Source organism: Nyctibius grandis, chromosome 21 (assembly GCF_013368605.1).
Source record: "Nyctibius grandis isolate bNycGra1 chromosome 21, bNycGra1.pri, whole genome shotgun sequence".
In the NCBI taxonomy this organism is placed as follows: domain Eukaryota; kingdom Metazoa; phylum Chordata; class Aves; order Nyctibiiformes; family Nyctibiidae; genus Nyctibius; species Nyctibius grandis.
Genome location: NC_090678.1, coordinates 3,665,506 through 3,680,069, shown reverse-complemented (window position 1 = coordinate 3,680,069; position 14,564 = coordinate 3,665,506). Strand labels below are relative to the sequence as shown.

General features: G+C 51.8%; 1 protein-coding gene across 1 annotated transcript in view; it reads right to left on the bottom strand.

Annotated features, from left to right (window-relative positions):
- COLGALT2 (collagen beta(1-O)galactosyltransferase 2) overlaps positions 1–14,564 on the bottom strand; it is a 67,878-nt gene that overhangs the window by 1,840 nt on the left and 51,474 nt on the right. The window contains exons 6-11 of the mRNA XM_068416854.1: positions 8,685–8,804; positions 8,128–8,204; positions 5,437–5,543; positions 3,555–3,687; positions 1,832–1,959; positions 1,109–1,315 (exon numbers count right to left, since the gene is read on the bottom strand). Of these exons, the coding sequence (XP_068272955.1) occupies positions 1,109–1,315; positions 1,832–1,959; positions 3,555–3,687; positions 5,437–5,543; positions 8,128–8,204; positions 8,685–8,804 (772 nt within the window). The remainder of the gene's footprint in view (positions 1–1,108; positions 1,316–1,831; positions 1,960–3,554; positions 3,688–5,436; positions 5,544–8,127; positions 8,205–8,684; positions 8,805–14,564) is intronic.

The window sequence follows — 14,564 nt, the reverse complement described above, 5'->3', positions numbered from 1 at the left end:
TCACCTCCTTTGACCTGCGTCAGGAGCTCTGCTGCAGACAACTAAAAAACACAGAGTCGCCCTGTCCCCCACCAGCCAGGCTACATTGATATCTTTATCAGTGATCTGATCGAGTGCACCCTCAGGAAGTTCACAGATGACACCAAGTTGGGAGGGAGTGTTGATCTGCTGGAGGGCAGGAAGGCTCTGCAGAGGGGTCTGGACAGGCTGGATCCATGGGCTGAGGCCACTGTGTGAGGGTCAGCAAGGCCAAGTGTTGGGTCCTGCCCTTGGGGCACAACAACCCCCCGCACCGCTACAGGCTGGGGAAGAGTGGCTGGAAAGTGCCAGGGGTAAAGGACCAGGGGGTGGTAGTCAATGGCCGGCTGAATATGAGCCAGCAGTGTGCCCAGGTGGCCAAGAAGGCCACCAGCATCCTGGCTTGTATCAGCGCTACTAGTGTGGCCAGCAGGACTAGGGCAGGGATCGTCCCCCTGGACTCGGCACTGGTGAGGCCACACCTCGAATCCTGGGTGCAGTTTTGGGCCCCTCACTCCAAGAAAGACCTTGAGGTGCTGGAGTGAATCCAGAGAAGGGCAACGAAGGTGGTGAAGGGTCTGGAGCACAAGTGTGATGAGGAGCGGCTGAGGGACCTGGGGGTGTTTAGTCTGGAGAGAAGGAGGCTGAGGGGAGACCTCCTCGCTCTCTACAACTGCCTGAAAGGAGGGTGTAGCGAGGTGGGGGTTGGTCTCTTCTCCCAGGTAACAAGTGATAGGACAAGAGGAAACAGCCTCAAGTTGTGCCAGGGGAGGTTTAGATTGGAGATCAGGAACAATTTCTTCACCGAAAGGGCTGTCAAGCACTGGCACAGGCTGCCCAGGGCAGTGGTGGAGTCCCCATCCCTGGAGGGATTTAAAAGCCCTGTAGATGTGGTGCTGAGGGACATGGGTTAGTGGTGGCCTTGGCAGTGCTGGGTTAGCGGTTGGACTCGATGATCTGAAAGGTCCTTTCCAACCCAAACGGTTCTGTGATTCTATACAGCAGTGAGACACACCAACACGATCTGCCTTACGATCATTCAGCAAGACCCAGCTCCCGTTAACCCGACCAACAAAGGTGTCCTACTTACACAGGGTGCTTGTTGTACATGACGGGCAGAAATTCATCTACAGGCAGCATCTTGCCGAAAGGCTCGGCCCCGATGAGCTTCTGAGCCCCTTGAAAAGAGATCGCGTACCCCAGGGTCCAGTACGAGTAATCAGCTTCCACCAGGTTCATGACGTTGGGAACTGCTTTCTCAGGCTCCTGCACCTGCATCCTCTTCCGGCCAATGTAGCTTAAAAGGATGAAAAGACCATGGGAATTGGAACCAAAACGAATCTGCAGCAATTAGGACCACAAGACTGTTCATGTCAACCAGGGAAGGGCAAAGGGTCAACCCAAGAAGTCATCCCTGCACCAGGCTCACAGATTTCTACCCTGCATCACCCCCAGACATCCAAGTTTTAGCCCAGTGGGTGGTATGGCTGTGACAGACTTCATACTGGAGCTAAGATGGCACGGTCCAAGCCTCAGGACTGAGCTGTGTCACTCCTCCTGGCACAGCAGCACCTCCAGACACTGCTGAGATCAACCAACACTGCCCACAAAGCGCAGCAATGGGACCCAACGGGCACTCCAGCATCAGCCTGCCCCAGGAGCTGTCCTGATGATGGGAAGAGCCACCAAGAAGTCTCTGCCACCTTCCCCTGCACTCCACCATTAACCTGCGTCTCTATCGCGACAGAGCAGGTGCTGCTGACCTCCCCTGTGTGTCCAGGAGTCCCCAGACGGTGGAGGGCCAGTGACTTACATGAGCTCCCAGTCCAGCTGGGCTTGTTCAATGTCATCCATCAGCTTCATGAGCTTCCTTTTGAACTGGTGTTCAAAGCGCACATCATCCTCAATAACAAGTGTCTTCTCCAGTTCTCTGTTCACCACCTGAAACAAGAGGGTTCAGAAATGATCACAGTGACCCAAACAGGCCCTGAAATTGTTGGGGTCATCCTGACCTGGCACTGCCTTCTACAGCACGCAGGTAGAGAGGCTGGAGAACTGCTCCCAGATTCACAACTCAGCTGGAGAGACTGCAAGGGCCAGCGAGACCAGTCCTGAAAACACCCTGTGGCTGAGCACCTGCAACCTAGAAAAACCCTTCATCTGATGTTGCACCATCTGGCACCCACGAGCAACCATCTAGCATGACCGCAGCAACCACCTCCTCAGAGGAATGTGCCTTTGATGCCAAAGCCACTGTTCAGAAAAACCTCTTTGGTGGAAGAAAGTGTTGCTGGAGTCTGGGAAGGAGAACAATCCAGTGCACCCAAAGTCCGGCTCTGGCACCTTCACAGAACACACATGCAAAGGCACCCTGCATCTGAGCTCCCGTGTTATGTGACCGTGGGTGACTTAGAAGTCCCATGCCCAAAAGCACAGCCTGATTTCTCATGACTGCCATGGCTCCTGCTGGCTCTAGGCTGTTTGGATCAATACCCTGTCCTGCAACCAACACCTCTGAGGGCAGAGGGCTGTCTCCTCATACCTCTGTACAGGACCCTGCACCAGGAGGTACAACCCTCACCCTCATATTTGGGCAACCACCACCATTATCCAGTCTTCTTTCAGTACCAAGTCCTTCTCCCTGCCTCCACCACATCTCACTCGAAACCATCCCTCCTGTTGACGTCGGGCTGCGTAATTCCAGCAGCTCTGACCAGCACGGCCCAGCACGGACACAGCCTCAAGCTTCGCCAGGGGAGGTTCAGGTTGGACATTAGGAAGAATTTCTTCTCAGCAAGGGTCATTGGACATCGGAAGGGGCTGCCCAGGGAGGTGGTGGAGTCACCATCTCTGGAGGTGTTTAAGAAAAGACTGGACATGGCACTTAGTGCCATGGTCTAGTTGACAGGGTGGTGTCAGGGCAACGGTTGGACTCGATGATCCCAGAGGGCTCTTCCAACCTGACTGATTCTGTGATTCTGTGATCTTCTCAAGTGTCACTCCCCAGGTGACCACAGACAGATGGAAGCTACAGCTTTTACCACTTACACAAGATCTCTTAGCTCAGGTAAGAGAGATCCCTCCTGGTAAGAGTATTTATGACACGCCAACTCAAAAAAGCCAATCAGCAGTCACTGCAACTTGCTTCAGCACAGACGCAGAACCAGGGAAAAAAAACACAGGAGTTTTTTTTTAGCACCATTTGTTCTTCAAAACCTTCTTGCCTTTCTCCCAAGCAAACTTGCTCCAAGCAAGTTTGGGGTCCAGGATGACCCCAAGGCTATGGGATGCTTTGTAAAAACACTCATGAAAATATTCTGATAAAAACCACCCGGGAGCTGTTGGCCGACAGCAAGCAGAGAGGAGAAAGCTGAAGTCCAAGAAAAACCCTGTCCATGATGCCCTACAAACCAAGGCAAACAGGTCCATCCTACGCCTCCAGAAACGGGCGTTGTAGTTGATGCTCCGCACCCTCCTATTGCGCCTGCCCACAGCACCTTCCTGCCGGCACCCCGAGGCACCCACCAGCTCCTTACCTCCTTCCAGATGTAGTAGTGACTAAGGAAGCAGCCGATCTCTCCTCTGGTTAGTGGCCTGGAGGAGTACGGGTCCCGGTAACCCGGGAGCATGTCGATGCTGAGAGCTTTGAGCTGACTCGTGTTCAGCGCTCTGAGAAAGAGAGAACATGGGTCACTGTTAAAAAAAAAAAGTCAATTCAAGTCACACACAGACACAACATGCAAAATGCTGTTGATGTTCAGAGAAAAACCGTATCTCAAGAAATTCAAGCACTTGTTTCACTCAAAAACCCAGAGAAAAAAATAACTTCTTGTTTTACATTTCTAAATCAAGCTGGCAAATCATATCCTTAACTAATCATATCCTTAACTCTGCCAATGGCTTCTTATAGGACCATCACCGTGTCAGGCTCTTGGCTGAGAGTATTTTTCTAGGAGGTTTTGATGGGTACCCAAGTCTCAAAGACCACCAGGTGGCATGTGGGTTCCCAGCTCCCTGAGGCCTTTTTGCATCTCCCAGACCAAAAATTCCTGCCTGGATTTCTCATTATAAGAAGGTCGTAACACACCTTAGAGTAAGCCTGGAAAGGGCCGTGTCAGGGTTAATGCTGTAGCACAACAGCTTTGTAGCACTAGGATGGATGATCTTCCTGGGAGATAACTGCTCTCAAATACCTTCACTGCTGACTCCTTTTGACTGTCTGCAAGTGTTACAGTTCGCAGAAATCATAGAATCACAGAAAAAAAGGTTTGGGTTGGAAGGGACCTTAAAGATCATCTGGTTCCAACCCCCCTGCCACGGGCAGGGACACCTTCCACCAGATCAGGTTGCTCCAAGCCCCATCCAACCTGGCCTTGAACACTGCCAGGGAGGGGGCAGCCACAGCTTCTCTGGGCAACCTGGGCCAGTGTCTCACCATCCTCACAGGAAAGAATTTCTTCCTAATATCTCATCTCAATCTCCCCTCTTTCAGTTTAAAACCGTTCCCCCTCGTCCTACCACTCCATGCCCTTGTAAAAAGCCCCTCTACAGCTTTCCTGTAGCCCCTTCAGGTACTGGAAGGTGCTAGAAGGTCTCCCCAGAGCCTTCTCTTCTCCAGGCTGAACAGCCCCAGCTCTCTCAGCCTGTCTCCATAGCAGAGGTGCTCCAGCCCTCTGAGCATCTTCGTGGCCTCCTCTGGACTCGCTCCAACAGCTCCGTGTCCTTCTTCTGTTGGTGCCCCCAGAGATGGACGCAGCACTGCAGGGGGGGTCTCCCGAGAGCGGAGCAGAGGGGCAGAATCCCCTCCCTCGCCCTGCTGGCCACGCTGCTGGGGATGCAGCCCAGGACACGGTTGGCTTTGGGCTGCAAGCGCACATTGCCAGCTCATGGTGAGCTTCTCGTCACCCATCACCCCCAAGTCCTTCTCCTCAGGGCTGCTCTCAATCCATTCTCTGCCCAGCCTGTGTTTGTGCTTGGGATTGCCCCGACCCACGTGCAGGACCTTGCACTTGGCCTTGTTGAACTTCATGCAGTTTGCACAGGCCCAGCTCTCAAGCCTGTCAAGGTCCCTCTGGATGGCATCCCTTCCCTCCAGCGTGCCAACCTCACCACACAGCTTAGTGTTGACGGCAAACTTGCTGCGAGTGCACTCAATCCCACCAATCAGCATGATTTTAACCTGATTTTTACCTTAGTCTCAACCACGCTGCCCTGGTTGTCTCACAGAGACTGACTAATTGCAAAAGAAGAAAGAAACGGAGAAAAACTGCCCCAAAGAGGCTGTTAGGTAAAGAAAAGTCATACTCACCTCTCCCTCAGCCCACCCTTCCCCACCAGAAGGGAGGTCAGGGCACCCAAGGAGATGGCGTTAAGCAATTAAGCACAACCCCCTCTTTGCAAACCCCAGCCAAAACTCACTTTCCATCCACAGCCTCCACTATCTTGACCGCGATCTCTTGCTCATAGAGCGTCCGCAGCATCCGATCCCGCCTGTCTTTCCGACGCTTCAGATTAATCATGAAAATCTGCGTAGAAGAGAAAGACATCAACCTCCCGGCTTGGGAGTGAGGGAGAAAAGGGAGTCCTGATCCACTCTTCTCCAGCAGCCGCACTGGAAAAGCAGATCTTATTAAAATACCAGGTGTGGGTTTATTCCAGGTTGCTTCGAATTTGTCAAAAAATTGGGGTTGGGTTTGAGCTGAAAGGTTAGAGGCTCGTTCCTTGTCTAACACCTACTTTTTTGGATGTTTTATGCCACAGGGAGAGTTGCTTTTTGAGGATGAATAAAGGTGAGAGGAGACCACAGAATCACAGAATCAACCAGGTTGGAAGAGCCCTCTGGGATCATCGAGTCCAACCGTTGCCCTCACACCACCATGTCAACTAGACCAGGGCACTAAGTGCCATGTCCAGCCTTTTCTTGAACACCTCCAGAGATGGTGACTCCACCACCTCCCTGGGCAGCCCCTTCCAATGGCTAATGACCCTTGCTGAGAAGAAATGCTTCCTAATGTCCAACCTCAACCTCCCCTGGTGAAGCTTGAGGCTGTGTCCTCTTGTCCTATCTCTAGTTGCCTGGGAGAAGAGGCCGACTCCCACTTCACTACAACCTCCCTTCAGGTAGTTGTAGACTGCACTAAGGTCACCTCTGAGCCTCCTCTTCTCCAGGCTAAACACCCCCAGCTCCCTCAGCCGTTCCTCAGAGGTCAGACCCTCCAGACCCTTCCCCACCTTGGTCGCCCTCCTCTGGACTTGTTCCAACACCTCAACATCTTTCTTGAAGTGTGGGGCCCACAACTGGACACAGGATTCAAGGTGCGGCCTAGGTACAGCCAAGTCTGTAACTTCTAAAGTTATAAGATGCTTTGATTTATATGAAACACAGAATAAAATGGCCACCTCCAGCTCCGGTCCCAGAGGAACACTGACCCACACACTTCCCCACAACGCCTGTATTCAGGATTATCAGCGGGGCCACCACCAAGTACAAGGAACAGCAAAGAGAGGAGGTTTGTAATTATTTTGGGCGCTGAAAATCTGCCAGAGCAGAAAGCCTTGCACAGAGCCAAGACAGGGAACAGAGATGTCTGGGCAGGGCTGAGGCCAAGCCTTGAGGAGCCAGACTCTGGTGGAGGGCAGAGGACTGGAGCCCTCATTTGCAGGTAAACTGCAGAAGGTCACGGATATTTTTCACTCCCAGGCAGACAAGTACAAGTGCAGCTTTGTAGCCTGTGGAGCGAAACCTCATCCCAGTAAGAAGCGGATCAAATTCCAGTTCAGTAGAAATGCAAAAATAATAAATTGGATAAATAAAGCGCAGCCACAAAGGACAACATGGAAAAAACCTACACCAGCTGCGCCCCGAACACAGATGCTCAAACACACGGGGCCAAAGCGGGTTCAGACTTGACGAGTTGTATAAACAGACGGACGTACCCAGCTCAGGGTAGAACCCAGCTGGGAGCCTGGCCCCCCTGGGCTCTCCAGCGTCTCGCTCAGGTGACAGAAACTGTTCCCTTCTGTCACTGGAAAGCAGAGGAGGTTTCCCAAAAGCCCAGTTTTTGTTGCAGAACGGCAGGACTGCCAAGCTGCTCTGCAGAGGCAGATGCAGAGGAAAACAGCACAAGAACTGGGGAGTTAAATAACCTGGTTTTCAGCCTCATCTCCTCCTGGCTGACATTAAAACATCCATACCCTCAAGAGAGGAAGCCCAAAGATTTGCTGGGCGCTGCCCTTGTGCACAAACCGGTGCTTCTGGCTAAAAAACAGCAACAGGACGAGAAGAAATGGCCTCAAGTTACACCAGGGGAGGTTCAGGCTGGATCTTAGGAAGAATTTCTTCACTGAAAGAGTCATAAGGCATTGGAACAGGCTGCCCAGGGAGGTGGTGGAGTCACCATCCCTGGAGGTGTTCAAAAAACATCTAGATGTGGCGCTTCAGGACATGGTTTAGTGGGCATGGTGGCATTAGGTGGATGGTTGGACTTGATGATCTTTTAGTTCTTTCCCAACCTTAAAAATTCTATGATTCTATGATTCTAATCAGGGGTCTTGTAGCAGGTACCAACTGCCCACAGACCTGACTGGCCCCCGTTTCCCCACGGCAAATGCCAGAGGGCAAGAATATTCCCTGAGGCCTTTCCCTTCTGCCTCCCTGAGCTCGGCAGAAGTTCTCCTCCAATAAAGATGGCTATTTTCTCCTTGCAAAAAGTTTTAAGTCCAAAAGATGAGTGATTGGGAAAGAACTATGTGAAAAGATAATACACTCACAGAATCACAGCATCAACCAGGTTGGAAGAGCCCTCTGGGATCATCGAGTCCAACCATTGCCCTGACACCACCATGGCAACTACACCATGGCACTAAGTGCCATGTCCAGTCTTTTCTTAAACACCTCCAGAGATGGTGACTCCACCACCTCCCTGGGCAGCCCCTTCCAATGGCTAATGACCCCTTCTGAGAAGAAATGCTTCCTAATGTCCAACCTGAACCTCCCCTGGCACAGCTTGAGGCACTCCAAGGGAAATGGCTGGAAGCTCAGCTACAGGGAGAACCCAGGTCCTCTAAGCGATAAATAGGAAGACAACGGCAGCAAAACAGGTTCCTTACTTCATCAAATCCCATCTTGTCAGGGTTCTTCGGAGGAACAGAGACATACTGCGAGGGTTCAATGGGAGGACGATCAACTGAAAGAGAGGAGAGATCCCAAGCATCACCCTCACATACACGCTGCGCTGATATAACGTGCCCGTGTGTGTTTGCGTCACTGGGCCTAAAAAGCCCCAGGGAGCTGGGATGTGAAGGCAGTGCAGGAGTGGGGGCAGCAGAAAGCGTCCATGCTGCAAAGCAAAGGCCGACAGCCATGTGCCAGACAGACCTCACGACAAAAAACGAGGTGCTGCAGCACCTTTTCCACATTAAAGATGCATTTTTGCATTTAATACGGGGAAGTTAATGGGTTTTGTGAATGGGGCTGAGCTGACCGTGAAGCGATTGCATCCCTAAGTAGAAAAGCAGTGGAAAATGGAAAACCACATATCAAACCAGTATGAGAGCAGCCAGATCAGGATGCAGACTCCCAAGGGGAAGAGAGCTGGGCTGCTGGTTGGAAAGCTCTACAAACATCAGCTTGGGGGGATCCATCATGGCGGGGCACAGCAACTTACTCATAGCCTCGATCAGCGTGTGCACAAAGTTCTCGGTTTCTTCTTGCAGCGTCTGGTGCGATTTCAGGGGCATGGGAAGGAAACCATAGTGTTCGCGGTTGCAGATGAACATCTGTACTCCTGGGGATCACAGGAAAACAGAAATTAGAGTCGGGTCTTTTACCAGCGGATTTCGCTGCTCTGTTGCTACATAGCCACAATCACTTACAGCAGGACCTCAGTCCCCAGAAGTTCTGCGCCATAAGCAAACAATTCAAAAATATCACAGAATCCCAGACTGGCTGGGGTTGGAAGGCACCTCTGGAGATCATCCAGTCCAATCCCCTGCCCAAGCAGGGTCACCCAGAGCATGTTGCACAGGGTCGTGTCCAGGTGGGTTTTGAATATCTCCAGAGAAGGAGACTCCCCACCCTCCCTGGGCAGCCTGTGCCAGGGCTCTGGCACCCTCACAGCAAAGAAGTTCCTCCTTATTTTCAGATGGAACTTCCCATGTTTCAGTTTGCGCCCGTTGCCCCTTGTCCTGTCACTGGGCACCACTGAGAAGAGTCTGGCCCCATCCCCTTGACACCCGCCCCTAAGGTATTTGTAAGCACTGATAAGATCCCCCCTCAGTCTGCTCTTCTCCAGGCTGAACAGCCCCAGCTCCCTCAGCCTCTCCTCGTACCAGAGATGCTCCAGCCCTCTGACCATCTCCGTACCCCTCCGCTGGACTCTCTCCAGTAGTTCCTTGTCTTTCTTGAACTGGGGGGCCCAGAACTGCACAGTTACTCCAGGTGTGGCCTCACCAGGGCCGTGTAGAGGGGGAGGAGAACCTCCCTCAACCTGCTGCCCACACTCTTCCTCACGCACCCCAGGACACCACTGGCCTTCCTGACCCCAAGGGCACATTGTTGGCTCATGAGGAACTTGTTGTCCCCCAGAACTCCCAGGTCCTTCTCTGCAGAGCTGTTTTCCAGCAGGTCACCCCAGCCTGTACTGGTGTGTGGGGTTATTCCTCCCAAGGTGCAGGACCCTGCACTTGCCTTTGTTGAACTTCATGAGGTTCCTCTCCCCCAGCTCTCCAGCCTGTCCAGGTCTTGCTGAATGGCAGCACGGCCTGCTGGGCTATCGGCCACAGTGCCACGTTCTGGTTTATTTGGCTGGCAGCAAGCAGCCTCTCCTATGAAACCAATCTCTACTTGCTCCCTAACAGCAGTTATTTTTAACTGCAATCAGTTTTCTCTTAGGAGAGACTGGGAACCCTCCTCTGAGACCAGAGGAAGGGTCTTTTTTGGCCTTTGCCTTCACGCTACAAAATCAACCCTACAGCAGAAGGCAGAACTGGCCTTTAGGAAAAGCCACATCTGAGACAGGCAGCAGGTACTGCGCGTAACTGGCGAGTACTGCAGAAACCCCCACCCCAAAACCCTGCTCTGCTCAGACCTGACACCTCACCTGACACAATCCCTTCAGAACCAACAGCAGGAACAGGTTTTCACCCTCCAAGGAAGCCAGCCTCAAGCGATGTGATGGCTGGCACATGAGCCAAACGGGTTCCCACCCACAGCAGCCACCCTGGGACCTTCTGGGCAAAGAGGGGTGCAGGTCCATCAGAGCAGGCAGCCTTAGAGAGGGAAAAATTCAAACAAACCCAGCGTGGCTAGGGGCGATGGAAGCTTTTGTCTTGAGCTTTGCAAGGCTTCTCCGTCACCCCGCAATAAATACGGAGTGACTCTTCCAGGGTGGAGGAGCCAACTCTGATCACCAGCTTCAACAGCACCTGGTTGGCCAAACACAGGCACAGGCAGCTCGGCTCCCCTGGCATCACATGGGATGAAGCTGCAAGGCCCAAGGCATGGGTACAGCTGCAGAGTCTGTTACCAGCCTAGCGAGGGATTCACTCTGGGTTTGGCAGTCAAGCACCTTCCTGCTTTTGTTTGCTTTGGCTAAAAAATAGAATCATAGAATTGTTTGGGTTGGGAAGGACCTTTAAGATCATCGAGTCCAACCGCTAACCCAGCACTGCCAAGCCCACCACTAACCCGTGTCCCTCAGCACCACATCTACACGGCTTTTAAATCCCTCCAGGGATGGGGACTCCACCACTGCCCTGGGCAGCCTGTGCCAGTGCTTGACAGCCCTTTTGGGGAAGAAATTGTTCCTGATCTCCAATCTAAACCTCCCCTGGCACAACTTGAGGCCATTTCCTCTCATTCTGTCACTTGTTACCTGGGAGAAGAGACCAACCCCCACCTCGCTACACCCTCCTTTCAGGCAGTTGTAGAGAGCGAGAAGGTCTCCCCTCAGCCTCCTTTTCTCCAGGCTAAACACCCCCAGGTCCCTCAGCCGCTCCTCATCACACTTGTGCTCCAGACCCTTCACCACCTTCGTTGCCCTTCTCTGGACTCTCAAAGACATTTTCACCTGTGTTGGCAAAGGACTTTGAGGAATATATATGATGACCAGCTTGGAAGTGCCAAGCCTACCACCAAACATGGTCCTTTCCTCTCCAGGACTAGTTTTTACAGTGCCCTGAACATCAGAGCAAAATCCTAGAGAGAGACACCAGTAAGGAGAAAAGAGGCTTCCAAGAAGAGGCGATAACGTAACATCCTTCTACTCACAAGCTTTTGCAACTGGTTGTTCAAGGAGCTGAAGGTGCGAAACAAAGAGCAAGGGAGAGCCCCAGCCACTGCTGAGCTTGGTTGCTGGGAATGTCCCAGCACCGTGGGATCAGCAAAATGCTTTTGCTCCCTGTCAGCTGTCGCTGCAGCAGCGCCGGGCCTGATGTCACGTCAGGCAACACGCTCCCAAGCCCCAGCCAGAGAAGCCAAGTGAAAATACTGCCCTTGTTTTTCACTGAGCTCTGGTAAGATCCTTTATTAATTAACCCCAACCTGAAAGCTGCTAGAACCCAAACTGGCCAGGCAGATTTAAACAAAAACCCAAACCTACAAGCTTTCCTGCCCCTCTTTATTTTTTTTTTTAATAAAACAAGCACAACCACCCCTCTCCCTCTAGAAAATAAATGAAAAGCAGACACCTCCTGGTGCATTGATGCTTTCATGTGTCAGTCCCCCTAATCCCTGCTATTTTTAGCAGAGCAGAATTGTCTGCATTAAAATGGTAGAAACACCGGGCTCGTTAAGTTCTGCAAGTAAATTGCTGGCTACACCACTTGCCAAAACACATTCAGCTGTCAGCTGCAATTGAGTTAAATGGCAGAATAAAAAAATAATGCTACCTGCTGACATTAATGGGTTTGGCACTGATCTCATCAACTAATCTCGTCTGGCTCACTGATCGCCGTTCTTATCTTCCGCTGGCTTAAACACAGTTAAGCTGCACAGATCCGTGCCAGTATTTCTGCTCCTTCTGAGATAAAAGCTCCTTTAAAATGGGGAGGGGGACTCGCTCTCCAGCTCTGTTTTTATAATAGAATAAACAGTTGCTACAAGGGACAGAAAAGATATAGATACTTGTATTATTATTACCCTTTGTAAGGCGGTGACCAGGAGTCACAGCCATGCTCTAAACCCACAACCATAGTTAGGGCAACCTACATTTCCCTGTGACCAGACCTTCCTTCTGGCTGGCTCTAGGTCTTCAGAGCCTCAGGCTGAAAGGAAGCTCAGGAGACCTGGCTAAGTGCTACCTCGAGAGTGCGAGGGTCTCTACAGAGTCCCCCTTTGTCAATAGAACACCCAGAGCAAGCTTCATTCCAAGTCAGTACTCCCACCGCAGGCCACGTCCTCTCAGCAGAAGTGGGATGTTCTCTCTGGAGCATCACAAAACAGTTGCTTCGAGCACTGTTGAAAACAGATGGTTTGATCTGACGCGTTAAGTGCAGTATTTGGCCTGGACAAAAGCCAACGTCATTAACTTACTCCCCTGAAGTCATAAAATTACTTCGAAGAGAAGTTTACCTCAAAGTCCACACATTTCTCACATTTCTGAACTCGGATGTCATCCTTTTATCCTGGGAGACAAAACTCAGCCCAGGACACAAGCCAACAATCTGAGCAGATCAATGGGCTTTGCTGAAGCAAAGCTTTTCATGTCATGGGTCAGTCCTGGAAAAAGCTAACGTGTTCTAGGATGGAAGGAAAAAATGATGGGTTTGAATGCCTGAAATGTTTCTTAAGCAGCTGGAGTTAATGCAATGCAGTTACCACAGCCTTTGGATGCTGCATTTCTGGGAGAGCTCTCAGAGGGAACAAGTGGGGCAGGTAGATTTGAAGGAGCCTGCTTTGCTATCCAGACTTAAACTTCAGTTCTCCTCTGGAGCCAATATACTGATGTCCTGCCTCTGAAAGTCAGGGCCCCAAAGGTGCCCTGCAAGTTCACATCTCACCTCTGCCTCCTAAGGGCTCTCATTTCAGCTCTTGCTGCCTCTCCTCTATCATCATTCGTCTTTCTCATCTGATGTTCCTCATCCTCTCATATCTGAGTTCTAAAAAGCCTTCTTAGTCTGCCAAGACAACACCATCTTTTTCAGTGCTGTCAGAGAATCACAGACTGGTTTGGGTTGGAAGGAACCTTAAAGATCATCTAGTTCCAAACCCCTGCCACAGGCAGGGACACCTTCCACTAGACCAGGCTGCTCCAAGCCCCATCCAACCTGGCCTTGAACACTGCCAGGGAGGGGGCAGCCACACCTTCTCGGGGCAACCTGGGCCAGTGTCTCACCACCCTCACAGCAAAGAATTTCTTCCTCATATCTAATCTAAACCTCCCCTCTGTCAGTTTAAAACCGTTCCCCCTCATCCTGTCACTCCATGCCCTTGTCAAAAGCCCCTCTCTGTCTTTCCTGCAGCCCCTTCAGGTACTGGAAGGTGCTAGAAGGTCTCCCCAGAGCCTTCTCTTCTCCAGGCTGAACAGCCCCAGCTCTCTCAGCCTGTCTCCAGAGCAGAGGGGCTCCAGCCCTCTGAGCATCTCCGCGGCCTCCTCTGGACTCGCTCCAGCAGCTCCGTGTCCTTCTTGTGTTGGTGCCCCCAGGGCTGGACGCAGCACTGCAGGGGGGGTCTCACAAGAGCGGAGCAGAGGGGCAGAATCCCCTCCCTCGCCCTGCTGGCCACGCTGCTGGGGATGCAGCCCAAGAAGTTCTGTCAAGAACTTCAAACCAGAAAGATCACTCAAAGGAAAGCTGGTGGCTGCTGTGCTGGTCTGGAAATGGTGGGAGAGGCAGTCTTCTCAGCCTGTCTCTTCTGCAGAAGTGACTGCCAACAACAAGCTGTACTTCCTCACTTCACTTTCTCTCTGCTTGTCTGTCCCTGAAGAACAGCCCTTCCTTCTCACTTTCACTTTGCCTCTTTTACCAACAGAGGACAGGTAACACCAGCTGCATATCACTCAGAGGACCCACAACTTCTCCGTACTAATTCCCCCCAGTAAGCCAGTCAAACCAGTCATGAAGCTCCAAATGGAAGTGCATGTCATTGCTGCTGAGGTTTCATCAGTCCCTTTTTTCCTTTAGAAGGCCCCAAACTTTCCCCTCTTCAATGCAGCAGGGCAAAGAACAATACAGGTGTCATTAAAAATGTACCCTTCCCAGGAGCTCCTTTCAGCCCTGACACAGGTCCGCCAGCCAGGACTTTGCTGCAGAGAGAACACCCACCAGATCCACTCTCCAAAAATAAATGGGACTCAACAGCCTCACCACAAGTACAAGCAGCAGCAGCAGCAGTATCCTGCAATAAGGGACAGGGATTTCACCGAGACACACAGAGTCTCTGCAAACACCAAGAGCCATTCCAGGCAAAGGAGGAGGACACTGAGGTGGTGACTTGGCCTGAAAGGACTCTTGTATTTCAGGTTGAACTGAAATCCTCCCACTGTCTGGTAGAAACTGATCCCAGTATCAGCCAGAGCAGTACACATTTTCTCTCCGCTGGGCCCCAA